We start from the raw sequence: 14,604 nt of genomic DNA, 5'->3' as shown, positions 1-14,604 counted from the left end.
AAGTATATTCAAGGCAGAAACAAAACAGAAATACACACTCACAGAGAAATGATGTGGATGTCCTCCTTAATGAGGAGTGCAGTAAGTTCAGTTTAGTTCAGTTCAGTCGCTCAGTCGTGTCTGACTCTTTGTGACCCCATGAATTACAGCACGCCAGACCTCCCTGTCCATCACCAACTCCTGGAGTTTACTCAAACTCATGTCTACTGAGGCGGTGATGCCATCCAGCCAACTCATCTTCTGTCATCCCCTTCTCCTCCTGCCCCCAATCCCTAGTGGTTAAATTTTGTTTTCCTCTGGCCAATTATCTCTTCTTTTCCACATCTGACCTGCCCTAGGACTCTTTCCAATATGAATATGCATCTTTTGTCAAGATGAATTCCAGAGCAAAGGCTAAAAGGAGTATGGGCACGCATATTATGGTATGATACCCCCTCCCTTTTTGATCACCAAAGAGCCTTCCTGAGTGTGTGCAGTCAGGGAGATTTCCTTGACCTCAGGAGTGATAGATGTGGTCCTTTTATCTCTTTATTCCAGCAGACCTCAGCTCCTGCCATTAACTTTGTCCTTGGAGTGTCCAGGGAAAACAAAGTTCCAATTTACTCTGCATGACAAACTCCAGCAACTCAGCCCAGGGGCCTGTCTACTTTCTACCTTAAATGACACACATGTACCAAGGTCTTCTTTGCAGCTTTGCCTTTAATAGCAACAGGCTGGAAGCAATCTAAATATGCAACTGCTAACCAGTTAACTTTGATGGTTAGAGCATATAACCATAATCTAATTCAGCAATTATTTTTAAAAGATTTATAGATTTGGCAGTTTCCATTACAATATTACTATGTAAATAAAACAAAAACAAGGTACAGAACAGTGTATGTGGCATATTTAGTAATGTAAAAAGAATTAAGAGAGAAGCTAGTTTTGCATATGTCTAAAAATTCTCTGGAAGGGAACATAAAAAACTGGTACTGGTGATTGCCTCTGACAGGGCTGGGAGGAGACTGACTTTTCACTGAACACATGCTTATGATACCTTTTGTATTTTATAGTATGTACATATATTACATATTACAGAGAATAAAATAAAATTTTAATTGTAAATGGAAACAGAAAGAAAGGTTCCCTGTGTTGTCTGTAAAGTTTTGAAAGGCTTTCTTGAACTCAATTCTTTTTTTTTTTAAATAATTTTTTAATTTATTTTTGGCTGTCCTGGGTCGTCAGTGCTGTCCAGGATTTTCTCTACTTATGGCGAGTGGGGGTTACTACTCTCTAGCTGTAACGCGCTGGCTTCTCATTGCGGTGGCTTCTCCTGTTGCAGAGCACAGGTTCCGGGGTGTATGAGCTTCAGTAGTTGCTGCATGTAGGCTCAGTAGTTGTGGTTCCCGGGTTCTAGAGCACAGGCTCACTAACTGTGGTGCATGGCATGTGAGATCTTCCCACACCAGGGATTGAACCTGTGTCTCCTGTATTGGCAGGCAGACTCTACCACCGAGCCACCAGGGAAGCTCTCAAACTCAATTCTTATTTAAAAGACTTGGCTGAAAATCCTGGCCTTTTCTGGATAGATTTGGTGAGAAAAATTTTCCACAAAGATTATTAGATATTTCATAAATATCCTGTAGCTGTCTTAAATCATCATTTGCTTACATAAGGTGATTACTGAACGATAATTTTCCTCCTTTACAATCATGTATATATAAATTGCTTCTTCTGTAAGTTGTCTAATGTCTCTAGAACAATATTAAAAATAACATTAAGAGTGGGCATTCTTGTCTTATTCATAATCTAATGAGACTGCTGTTTTATCAGTAAATAGGATGAATATAGCTTAAAACAAATACATTTACCATATTAAGAAGTTTCCATCTATTTCTAATAAACTACTTCTTACTGAATTGGAAAACACATTCTTTGAGGATAACATTTTACTTACTCATTTTATCAACTCAGTAACAATTAGTCTTTTTAATATTTCTATCTACTCAAAAAAAATCACTTAAGGACTACATATGAGTAACTCTGACTTCACTTGAAGATTTTCTATTTCTTTGACCTCTTCTGGTCTTGGCTTTAGATTGAGATTTTTGAAAAAGCACTTCATTGATCTCTATGAGGCTGCTTTATTGAAGTGCGTAAATCAATAGACATTAGGCACAGCACAGAGAATAATTAAGATCTAATTGAAGTCATACAGCAGCTCTTTACCAAATATCAAATCAGAGCATTAACCATCTGAAATATGGACTTAGAATCAACTTCACATCTCTCAAGTGTAGATTTAAAAAAAACCAAAATTTCATCACAGACAGTTGGCAACACTACTTAAATATTTTCACTGAGCTCCTCCTAGCTTTCAATTTGTTACAGAATAATTTACTTTTGGAAATGAACTACAAGGTTAGAGGTCTCATAATTGGTAGGTTGGAGATTGTATCTTTCCGAGGCCTCTCTTGAAAATAACTCCACAGATTCCATTGAGAGTTTTCGCTTTAAATTTCAGTAAAACTACCTACCTTGGGGCTTTCATATTTGAAATTCTCTTCCTAGGGTCATGACTTCCAGAGCAACAAGGTAAGCAAAGCTGGCTAAAATAAGTAAAAAAAATGTGCATGTAAAATTTCTATATTAAACAGACTATAATTTTTGGCTTACTGCTTTGTGATTCTTAATCATATTGGTTCAAGTTCAAACTGATTGTTAATAATACAATATTCAAAATATCAAAAGCACAATTATAAATATATCACCTATAGATTTTGAACTGAACTGATAGATTTTGACTGCACTCAAGGCAGCAGTACAATTTCAGTTCAGTTCAGTTGCTCAGTCGTGTCCGAGTCTTTGCGACCCCATGAATCGCAGCACACCTGGCCTCCCTGTCTATCACCAACTCCCGGAGTTCACTCAGAGTCACGTCCATCAAGTCAGTGATGCCATCCAGCCATCTCATCATCTGTCGTCCCCTTCTCCTCCTGCCCCCAATCCCTCCCAGCATCAGAGTCTTTTCCAATGAGTCAACTCTTCGCATGAGGTGGCCAAAGTACTGGAGCTTCACCTTTAGCATCATTCCTTCCAAAGAAATCCCAGGGCTGATCTCCTTCAGAATGGACTGGTTGGATCTCCTTGCAGTCCAAGGGACTCTCAAGAGTCTTCTCTAACACCACAGTTCAAACGCATCAATTCTTCGGCACTCAGCCTTCTTCACAGTCCAACTCTCACATCCATACATGACCACAGGAAAAACCATAGCCTTGACTAGACGGACCTTAGTCGGCAAAGTAATGTCTCTGCTTTTCAATATGCTATCTAGGTTGGTCATAACTTTCCTTCCAAGGAGTAAGCGTCTTTTAATTTCATGGCTGCAGTCACCATCTGCAGGGATTCTGGAGCCCCCCAAAAATAAAGTCTGACACTGTTTCCACTGTTTCCCCATCTACTTCCCATGAAGTGATGGGACTGGATGCCATGATCTTTGTTTTCTGAATGTTGAGCTTTAAGCCAACATTTTCGCTCTCCTCTTTCACTTTCATCAAGAGGCTTTTGAGTTCCTCTTCACTGTCTGCCATAAGGGTGGTGTCACCTGCATATCTGAGGTTATTGATATTTCTCCCGGCAATCTTGATTCCAGCTTGTGCTTCTTCCAGTCCAGCATTTCTCATGATGTACTCTGCATATAAGTTAAATAAGCAGGGTGACAATATACAGGCTTGACGTACTCCTTTTCCTATTTGGAACCAGTCTGTTGTTCCATGTCCAGTTCTAACTGTTGCTTCCTGACCTGCATACAGATTTCTCAAGAGGCAGGTCAGGTGGTCTGGTATTCCCATCTCTTTCAGAATTTCCCACAGTTTGTTGTGATCCACACAGTCAAAGGCTTTGGCATAGTCAATAAAGCAGAAATAGATGTTTTTCTGGAACTCTCTTGCTTTTTCCGTGATCCAGCGGATGTTGGCAATTTGATCTCTGGTTCCTCTGCCTTTTCTAAAACCAGCTTGAACATCTGGAAGTTCACGGTTCACATATTGCTGAAGCCTGGCTTGGAGAATTTTGAGCATTACTTTACTAGCATGTGAGATGGGTGCAATTGTGCAGTAGTTTGAGCATTCTTTGGCATTGTCTTTCTTTGGAATTGGAATGAAAACTGACCTTTTCCAGTCCTGTGGCCACTGCTGAGTTTTCCACATTTGCTGGCATATTGAGTGCAACACTTTCACAGCATCATCTTTCAGGATTTGAAACAGCTCAACTGGAATTCCATCACCTCCACTAGCTTTGTTCGTAGTGATGCTTTCTAAGGCCCACTTGACTTCACAATCCAAGATGTCTGGCTCTAGATTAGTGATCACATCATCATGATTATCTGGGTCATGAAGATCTTTCTTGTACAGTTCTTCTGTGTATTCTTGCCACCTCTTCTTAATATCTTCTCCTTCTGTGAGGTCCCTACCATTTCTGTCCTTTAATTGAGCCCATCTTTGGATGAAATGTTCCCTTGGTATCTCTAATTTTCTTGAAGAGATCTCTAGTCTTTCCATTCTGTTCTTTTCCTCTATTTCTTTGCATTGATCGCTGAAGAAGGCTTTCTTATCTCTTCTTGCTATTCTTTGGAACTCTGCATTCAGATGCTTATCTCTTTCCTTTTCTCCTTTGCTTTTCACCTCTCTTCTTTTCACAGCTATTTGTAAGGCCTCCCCAGACAGCGATTTTGCTTTTTTGCATTTCTTTTCCATGGGGATGGTCTTGATCCCTGTCTCCTGTACGAACCTCAGTCCATAGTTCATCAGGCACTCTATCTATCAGATCTAGGCCCTTAAATCTATTTCTCACTTCCACTGTATAGTCATAAGGGATTTGATTTAGGGCATACCTGAGTGGTCTAGTGGTTTTCCCTATTCAATTTGAGTCTGAATTTGGTAATAAGGAGTTCATGATCTGAGCCACAGTCAGCTCCTGGTCTTGTTTTTGTTGACTGTATAGAGCTTCTCCATCTTTGGCTGCAAAGAATATAATCAATCTGATTTTGGTGTAGACTATCTGGTGATGTCCATGTGTAGAGTCTTCTCTTGTGTTGTTGGAAGAGGGTGTTTGCTATGACCAGTGCATTTTCTTGGCAAAACTCTATTAGTCTTTGCCCTGCTTCATTCCGCATTCCAAGGTCAAATTTGCCTGTTACTCCAGGTGTTTCTTGACTTCCTGCTTTTATATTCCAGTCCCCTGTAATGAAAAGGACATCTTTTTTGGGTGTTAGTTCTAAAAGGTCTTGTAGGTCTTCATAGAACCATTCATCTTCAGTTTCTTCAGTGTTACTGGTTGGGGCATAGACTTGGATTACTGTGATATTGAATGGTTTGCGTTGGAAATGAACAGAGATCATTCTGTTGTTTTTGAGATTGCATCCAAGTACTGCATTCCGGACTCTTTTGTTGACCATGATGTACAATTGATCTAGGAAAAATTACTGCAGGAGAGTCAGTCTAACGTATTCCAAACCGGGGAATCTTTTTTTCTTCAAACAATTCTTTAGGCTATTGATCAAAATAAACAATATGCGAAATGTTTTAGAGAGCTGATGACTAGCTTTCACATACATAATTATGAATATGCTGATACATCCTGTGTTATCTTCAATGCCTTAGAGAAAGAGGCCCAAGAAAGGCCGATACTGTACCATAATTCCCAATTTGGAACAGTGAAAAAAATGTTAAAAAAAACTTTTAATTTTGAAATAATTTTAGATTTACAGAAAAGTTCACAAATTCCCATATACACTTCACCTAGCTTTCCCTCATGTTAAAATCCATCCCCTGATTTTTTTTTTTTTTTTTTTGGCTGCTCCGTGCAGCATGCTGGATCTTAGTTCCCTAATCAGGGATTGAACCCACACGCTGGGCAGTGGAAGCACTGTCTTCACCACTGGACTTCCAGGGAAATCCTCCCTAATGTTAAAATCTTACATAGCCACAATACAATGACAGGAAATCATAGTAATGTACAATACTATTAACTAAACTTCAGACTTTGCTCAAATTCGACCAGTTTTCCCACTAATGTCCTTTTTGTTTTCAAGGATCCAATCCAAGATCCTACATCACACTTAGTTATGTCTCTTTAGTCTTCTTCAATCTATGACAAAGAACTGTGACTTTTAAATTAAAATTAGTCAAGGTTAATTTGATTCTGAAAAAGTCATGGTATTTCTGGAAACAGCATTAAATATTGAAAACCTGCCTTGGGAATTGCTGGGTCTACGTGATAATCAAGAAAACATTCTAAAATAAAGAGCTACTAAAAAGCTACAGTGGTCTTACAGATGGAAAAAAGAATCACTTGTTAAATAAAAAGAAGACTTTGCTGAGATAGTCTGAATCGGTCAGTTATATTTAACATACCTGTCCACAGAAAATAAGTCAACAATCAGTTATAACTCCCTGGAAAAGCACAGGGTGCCAGGTAGAAATCAATACAACTCTGTTTAACAGAGTAGTCATGAAAGATTAATTTGTTTTTAAAGGACCTGAATGTGTTCCATCTACAGATAAGGGAACTTAATAACTAAATTCAAGTATACAAAAGGTTATTAGAAGGCACTAAATTTCCCTTACATATGGGCTCTCTTTTCTAAACTATAGCATAAAAGTTGCTGAGTTGTGGGTGATTCTAATTGAAACCCTTGTCCCTTTGGAAGGTACACAATCTCTACACACTATTTAAGCTACTCAGGGAGAAGTGGCAAGATGGTCCTCTAAAAACTTGGGTAGGTTACCTCCTATTCTTGAGGATTCTGGGTTGGAGCACATTAATTATAATGATGAAATATAAATATAATTATACTTTACTAATGAATTCTCAGTTACCTGAAAAGGTAATGGTTTTTTTTATAATTCCTATTGGAGCTTAGAATCAATCCCTGAAGAGGAAAGACTAGAAGACATAACTGTGTATTAAAACCGAAACAAGGAAGTTTAGTAAGTCATAAGCAAATCTTGAGTGATCACTGTGGATGGTGACTGCAGACATGATATTAAAAGATGCTTGCTACTTGGAAGGAAAGTTATGACAAACTTAGACAGCATATTAAAAAGCAGAGACATCACTTTGCCGACAAAGGTCTGTAGAGTCAAAGCTATGGTTTTTCCAGTGGTCATGTATGGATGTAAGAGTTGGACCATAAAGAAGGCTGAGTGCCGAAGAACTGATGCTTTTGAACTGTGGTGCTGGAAAAGATTCTTGAGAGTCCCTTGGATTGCAAGGAGATCAAACCAGTCAATCCCAAAGGACATCAACCCTGCATATTCACTGGAAAGACAGATGGTGAAGCTCTAATACTCTGGACACTTGATGTGAGCTGACTCACTAGAAGAGACTTTGATGGTGGGAAAACTGAAGGCAAAAGAAGAAGGGGCAGCAGAGGATGAGATGGCTAGGTAGCATCACAGACTCAGTGTACATGAGTTTGAGCAAACTCTAGAAGACAGTGGAGGACAGAGAAGCCTGGCATGCTGCAGTCCACGGAGTCACAGAGTTGGACATGATTTAGCAACTGAACAACAAAGAAAAAAACGAGAACAAGCTAACAAATAAAAAGTTGAAGATTCTGTTAGCATACAGCCTTAAAAACTAAGAGAAAACAATGTCTTTGTGGTTTAAAAACTTATCAGTCAGGAAATGAAGGTAAATCGGAAGGATCCATGGCAGTAAGTGGGCTCCACAGAAGATGCCATAGCAGAGGCATTGACTTCAGACTTGAGCTTAGCCACACCTGCCACTAAGACTGGCAAGTCTAAATTTTCACATGTATAAAATGAAGATAGTTACAACATCTGTTTCTGAGGGATGTGCCTAGCATATAGTGAGTGCTTATCATCACTAAGGTCTCTTGGTTCTTTGGTGCAAGGTTAGCATTGGGGTTCGTGTCTAAATTTTCCTGAGCCAGAGCCTGAGTTGCTGGCTGGAATTGGGCCTGAGTCACATTTCCCTGGGCCATTCTGGTTCAGATACAAATGTTTGAGACTGGGCTGCAAGTGGACTCCTTTCTGAATCGACTCAGATACAGCAGAGAATTTTAGGAAACAGGAATTAGGTTAGGTACATTTCTTCAATAACGATTTCCAGATGGGTAATTTGTATAAATCAAAAGCCTATCCGTTTTTGGATCTTAATTTTGCAGAATGAAAATTGTATATCTATAGCCTTAAAACAGCATCTAACATGCTTATGATTAACTCAGCAAACCCCAAATAGTTCTGAATATAGCAAAGTGTGCATGTTGCCAGATAGTTTGACACTCATAATAGCCTTAAGTTTCTAGAGATTACAGTCCTAAGCATGGCCTGAAAGTCTCTGCCGTTTGTCTACTGGGAATCATTTTGTTCTTTAAGAAAGAGATGAGAAAATATCTTTAAAATGATTTCAGGCAGTTAATGGAACAGATGAGACCATGGCACAGGTAAAATATATTATTTCAATATTCTGGGGGGGTGAGTCTGGTTCTGCTGATTTTGTATTTTCCAAAATTCTAAAAAAAAAAAAATGACAATCATTTCATAATAGTGAATAACTCTCCACTAAATAGGATTTTAAAGGTCAAGATTTGCTTTATCATCAGCCCTGAAATCTCATATATAAAAACATGTTATAAGACCACTACTCATGCAAAGCAGTATTATTTTGATTTTATAGATGGTACAAGTTTGTGATTTTTTTTCCCCTCCTTCAAGATCAGGAATGAGATGGGTGGCTCAGGTCAGATGAAGCCTTTCAAGATATATGTTCCCAGTAAGGTCACTGTAAATCTAGGGTTGGGTCTATTCTCTGCTTAATCAATTTCCCCCGGCATTACTGGGCTCAGTGGGAAAAATTTACACTAACTAAATTTGTATGAGGCTGGCTCATACATCATAATATCAACTGATGAATTCAAACCAGGAAATGTGTCTAGTGGTTCTCTCTTGGAAGATCTTGTGATAACCCCAATTTACAGAAAAAAGAATAACATACTCTTAACAGATGTTTTATTATATTGTCAGTTTTTTTCTAAAGGACATTTCCATTTAGAGAACCAGTATCAGCAACTAAAAACAAAAGCATCCTTCTTTAGTGGAAGAAATATATGGCATATATTCCTTGATTTTCCTTTCTATATATCTGGACAGCAGAGACACACCTTCCCTCCAATATCTCTTCTCCTTTTCTCCCACTGTAATCACAGTTTTTAGCTTCCCAGGTTTCCTTGCAGCTGTACATGGCCACGTTTCATGGATTCATACATGATGACTCCCAAGGGAGTAACTGGGAATTATGCTTAGTAGAGCACTGAAGGTATCATCCACCATATTCTGTTTTATTCCTTTCTCCACCCTGTAATGTGGATGCCATGATATTGCTTAATAAGAACATGGTTTACACTCAAGGGGAAAACAGAGTACTAAGAAAAAGGGGATAAAATGGTAAAATGCCGTCAAGTTCCCTTCATAATGCCATCAAGTTCCCTATCACATCAGTGTCAACTCTTATATGCACAAGAAATAAATTTTAAGCTTGTGTGAAACCAATTGTTTTGGATTTTGTTACTCACAGCTGAACCCATCTATCTAATATACAGGTGTTCTGGATGAGTACTGTTAAAATTTATTTTGTATTAATAGACATTGGTAAAAGGCAGACCATCTATCTTAGCTCCAGTTCAGAAAAATATGATTTTTGCTAAAACATTTCATTAGCTTTCTGTCATGATACCACATTGCCTGAGGCACAGAGAAGCTGGGTTTTTCAAATTTAAAAAGCTGATTTTTTAATTTTTTAACTGCAGCCACAAACTTGGCAAAAATATGCTCTGAGGATTGTATTTCTATGTATCCTGTTTCTAACAATTCACTTCTACTAATATATAATCATTGGTTATCACCAAATAAAATACCTAGCACTTAGCTCATCAAGCTCACATAAAAATTAAAAATGTAGCATGTAACAACAGACAATTGTATGTAACTTGTAGCATGTGACCACAGACACTGTATAGTGACTGAATTATGTAAAACCCTCAGCAGGAAAATTAGTTACAACTGGAAAATAGCAAATAAAAATAATGGTGGTGCAACAGTTTTAGTTAAATAGTCCCATAGAGTTACACATTATTATAATCACACATTATTAATGTACATCAAGGCAGCAAAAAAGAATTCTGGGACATAAATCTTTCCCACATTTATACTGAAACACCATTCTTTGTTTTGCAGCCACAGTGATAACTGTTTATAAGGCTTTTCTCATCATTTCTGACTGAATACCAGTCAAGTGAGACCAATCAACTTTCTTTATTTAAAAAAAGTCACATTATCTCTTCTTATAGGATACATTGGTGTGCCTCTAAAAATTTTACTGTAACAAAAAAGGGATGTACTTCTCTGGTGGTTCAGTGGTTAAGAATCTGTCCTGCAGTGAAGGGAAAATGTGTTCAAGTCCTGGTTGGGGAACTAAGGTTACACAGGCTACAGAACAACTAAGTTTGCATGCCACAACTAGAGAGCCCATATGCTGCAACAAAGATCCTGCATGCTGCAACTAAGACCTGATGCAACCAAATAAAAAAATTCAGAAATCAAAAAGGGAACATGGAGAGAGCTTGAAAACATCATGCCTAGGTAAAAGATGCCAGATCATACAATGGTATTGTATGATACCATTTATCTGGTCTTTTATAGAAAGCCCAGAATAGGCAAATCTCTAGGAAGAGTATGTTAGTAATTTCTCAAGGGTGGGAATGGTGTATGTGGGGGGATAGTGGCAGCACTGGGAATCATGGCTATGTGAGTAGGGCTTCTTTTGGGGATAATGATAATGAAAATATTCCAAAATTGATTGTGATAACAGATGCACAACCTTTTGAATATGCCAAAAACCACTGGACTGTAAAATTTAAATGAGTGAACTATATGGGATATAAACAACATCTCAATAAAGCTGTTAAAAAAAGGAGTGGGACAGTCTTAGCCACAGCAATCAGACAAGAAAAAGAAATAAGAGGAATCCAAACTGGAAAGGAAGATGTAAAACTGTCACTGTTTATAGATGACATGATATTATACACAGAAAATATTAAAGACATAACCAGAAAACTACTAGAGTTCATCAATGAATTTGGTAAAGTTGCAGGATACAAAATTAATACAAAGAAACCTGTTGTATTTCTATATACTAACAAAGAACTATCAGGAAGAGAAATTAAGGAAACAATACTATATACCATTGCCTCAAAAAGAATAAAATACCTAAAAATAAGTCTAACTAAGGAAGTAAAAGACATGTAGTTAGAAAACTATAAAACACTGATGAAAGAAATTGGAAGATGACACAAACAAATGGAAAGATATACCATGTTCATGGATTTTTAACAGACAATGACAATACTGTCAAAATGACAATACTGTCCAAAGCAATCTATTTTTCACAGAACTAGAACAAATAAATATAAAATTTGTATGGAAACATGAAAGACCTTGAATAGCCAAAGTAATCTTGAGAAAGAAGAGCAAAGCTGGAGGTATCATGCTCCCAGATTTCAGCACAAAGCTACATTAATCAAAATAGTACAGTATTGGCACAAAAAGAGACACACAGATCAATGGAATAGAATGCATGCATGTGTGTGTGCATGCTCAGTCATGTCCAACACTTTGTGACCACAGAGACTGCAGCTCGCCAGGCTCCTCTGTCTGTGGGATTTCCCAGGCAAGAATACTGGAGCAGATTGCCATTTCCTACTCCAAGGGATCTTCTCGACCCAGGGACCAAACCCACATCTCCTGTGTCACCTGCATTCTCAGGTAGATTCTTTATCACTGAGCCACCTGGAAGCCCATGGAATAGAATTAAAATGTGCTCAGTTGTATCTGCCTCTTTTTGACCCCATAGAATGTAGCCTGCCAGGTTCCTCTATCTGTGAGATTATTCAATCAGGGATACTGGAGTGGGCTGACATTCCTCCTCTAGGAAATCTTCCCAACTCAGGGACAGAACCTGTGTCTCCTAAAGCTCCTGCATTGGCAGGTGGATTCTTTACCAATGGGCCACCTAGGAAGCCATGAAATAGAATAGAGAGCCCAAAAATAAACCCATGGATTTATGGCCAATTAATCTATGACAAAGAAGGCAAGAACATACAACAGCAAAACTGTAATCTCTTCAATAAGTGGGGAAAACTGAACAGCTACATGTAAAAGAATGAATATTTTCTCATACTATATGTAAAAATAAAATAATAATTGATTAAAGAGCTAAATATAACACTGGAAACCATAAAACTCCTATAAGAAAACACAGGTAGAACACTCTGACATAAATTGCACTAATATTTTTTTTGATCTGTCTCCTAGGCAAAGGAAACAAAAACAGAAATCAACATGTGGGACCTAATTAAACTCAAAAACTTTTGCACAGCAAAAAGCATGACAAAAGGAAAGCAATGACAAAACAAAAAGACAAACTAATGGGAGAAAATGTTCACAAATGATATGACCAATAAGGAGTTAATATCCAAAATATATAAATAACACATGCAACTCAACATCAAAAAAAAAAAAAAAAAAGCAATCATTTAAAAATGGGCAGAAGACCCAAACAGACATTTTTCCAAAGAAGACACAAAGATGGCTAATGAGCACATGAAAAGATGCTCAACACTACTGATCACCAGAGAAATGCAAATCAAAACCACATTGAGATATTACCTCACACTTGTCAGAATGGCTATCATCAAAAAATACAAAAATAACAAATTTTGGTGAAGATGTAGAGAAAAGGGAATCTTTGTACACTCGTGGTGGGGATGCAAATAGGTGCAGCCACTATGCAAAGTATGAGGTTTCTCCAAAAACTAAAAACAGAACTACATTCAGTTCAGTTCAGTCGCTCAGTCATGTCCGACTCTTCGCAACCCCATGAATCACAGCATGCCAGGCCTCCCTGTCCATCACCAACTCCCGGAGTTCACCCAAACTCATGTGCATTGAGTCAGGGATGCCATCCAGCCATCTCATCCTCTGTCGTCCCCTTCTCCTCCTGTCCCCAATCCCTCCCAGCATCAGGATCTTTTCCAATGAGTCAACTCTTCACATCAGGTGGCCAAAATATTGGAGTTTCAGCCTCAGCATCAGTCCTTCCAATGAACACCCAGGACTGGTCTCCTTTAGGATAGACTGGTTGGATCTCCTTGCAGTCCAAGGAACTCGCAAAAGTCTTCTCCAGTACCACAGTTCAAAAGCATCAATTTTTTGGCATTCAGCTTTCTTCACAGTCCAACTCTCACATCCATAGTGTCTAGCAATTTCACTCCTAGGTATTTACATAACAACAACAACAAAAAACCCCACCAAAACACTAATTCAAAAAGATACATGCATTCCAACATTCACAGCAGCATTATTTACAATAGCCAATATATGGAAGCAATCTAAAGTGTCCATCAACAGATGAATGGATAAAGAAGATGTGGTCTGTATACACAATGGAATACTACATCATAAAAAAGAATGAAATCTTGCCATTTGCAGTAACATGGATGGACCTGTAGGGTGCTGCTGCTGCTGCTGTTGCTAAGTCACTTCAGTTGGGTCTGACTTTGTGTGATCCCATAGAGCAGCCCACCAGGCTCCTCTGTCCCTGGGATTCTCCAGGCAAGAATACTGTGGTGGGTTGCCATTTCCTTCTCCAATGCATGCATGCATGCTAAGTTGCTTCAGTCGTGTCTGACTCTGTGCGACCCTATGGACAGTAGCCCACCAGGCTCCTCTGTCCACAGAATTCTCCAGGCAAGAATACTGGAGTGGCTTGCCATTTCCTTCTCCAATTTAATTGCTAAGTCACGTCTAACTCTTTGGAGCCCCATGGACCATAGCCCATCAGGCCCCTCTGTCCATGGGATTTCCCAGGCAAGAATACTGGAGTGCCATTTCCTTCTCCACGCAGGGAACTATGCTAAATGAAATAAGTCACAGAAAAACATATACTGTATGTCATAACATGTATGTAGAATTTTAAAAAATACAACACACTAGTGTTGTTGTTGTTCAGCTGCTAAGTCATGTCTGGGTCTTTGCGATCCCATGAACTGCAGCATGTCAGGCTTCCCTGTCCTTCACTATCTCCCCAAGTTTGCTCAAACTAATGTCCACTGAGTCAGTGATGGCATCCAACCATCTCATCCACTGTTACCCTCTTCTCCTCCTGCCCTCAATCTTTCCCATTATCGGGGTCTTTTCCAATGAGTCGACTCTTAGCATGAGGTGGCCAAAATATTGGAGCTTTAGCTTCAGCATAAGTCCTCCCAATGAATATTCAGGGTTAATTTTCTTTACGATTGACTGGTTTAATCTTCATGCAGTCCAAGGGGTTCTCAAGAGTCTTTTCAAGCACCCACAGTTTAAAAGTATCAGCTTTTCAACACTCAGCCTTCTTTATGGTCCAACTCTCACATCCACACGACTACTGGAAAAACCATAAATTTGACTATATGGACCTTTGTTGGCTTTGATGTCTCTGCTTTTTAACATGCTTTCTAGGTCTGTCATAGCTTTTCTTCCAAGGAGCAAGTGTCCTTTAATTTCG

At 38.6% G+C, this 14,604-nt stretch overlaps 1 protein-coding gene across 1 annotated transcript in view; it reads right to left on the bottom strand.

The window, feature by feature from the left end:
- RNF24 (ring finger protein 24) overlaps positions 1 to 14,604 on the bottom strand; it is a 111,046-nt gene that overhangs the window by 75,197 nt on the left and 21,245 nt on the right. Inside the window, exon 2 of the mRNA XM_052650384.1 lies at positions 2,517 to 2,588. Coding sequence (XP_052506344.1) covers positions 2,517 to 2,530 — 14 coding nt within the window. The 5' untranslated portion in view covers positions 2,531 to 2,588. The remainder of the gene's footprint in view (positions 1 to 2,516; positions 2,589 to 14,604) is intronic.

Source organism: Budorcas taxicolor, chromosome 13, assembly GCF_023091745.1.
Source record: "Budorcas taxicolor isolate Tak-1 chromosome 13, Takin1.1, whole genome shotgun sequence".
In the NCBI taxonomy this organism is placed as follows: Eukaryota; Metazoa; Chordata; class Mammalia; order Artiodactyla; family Bovidae; genus Budorcas; species Budorcas taxicolor.
The sequence above is the reverse complement of the archived record's forward strand: the minus strand, read 5'-3'. Positions and strand labels throughout refer to the sequence as shown.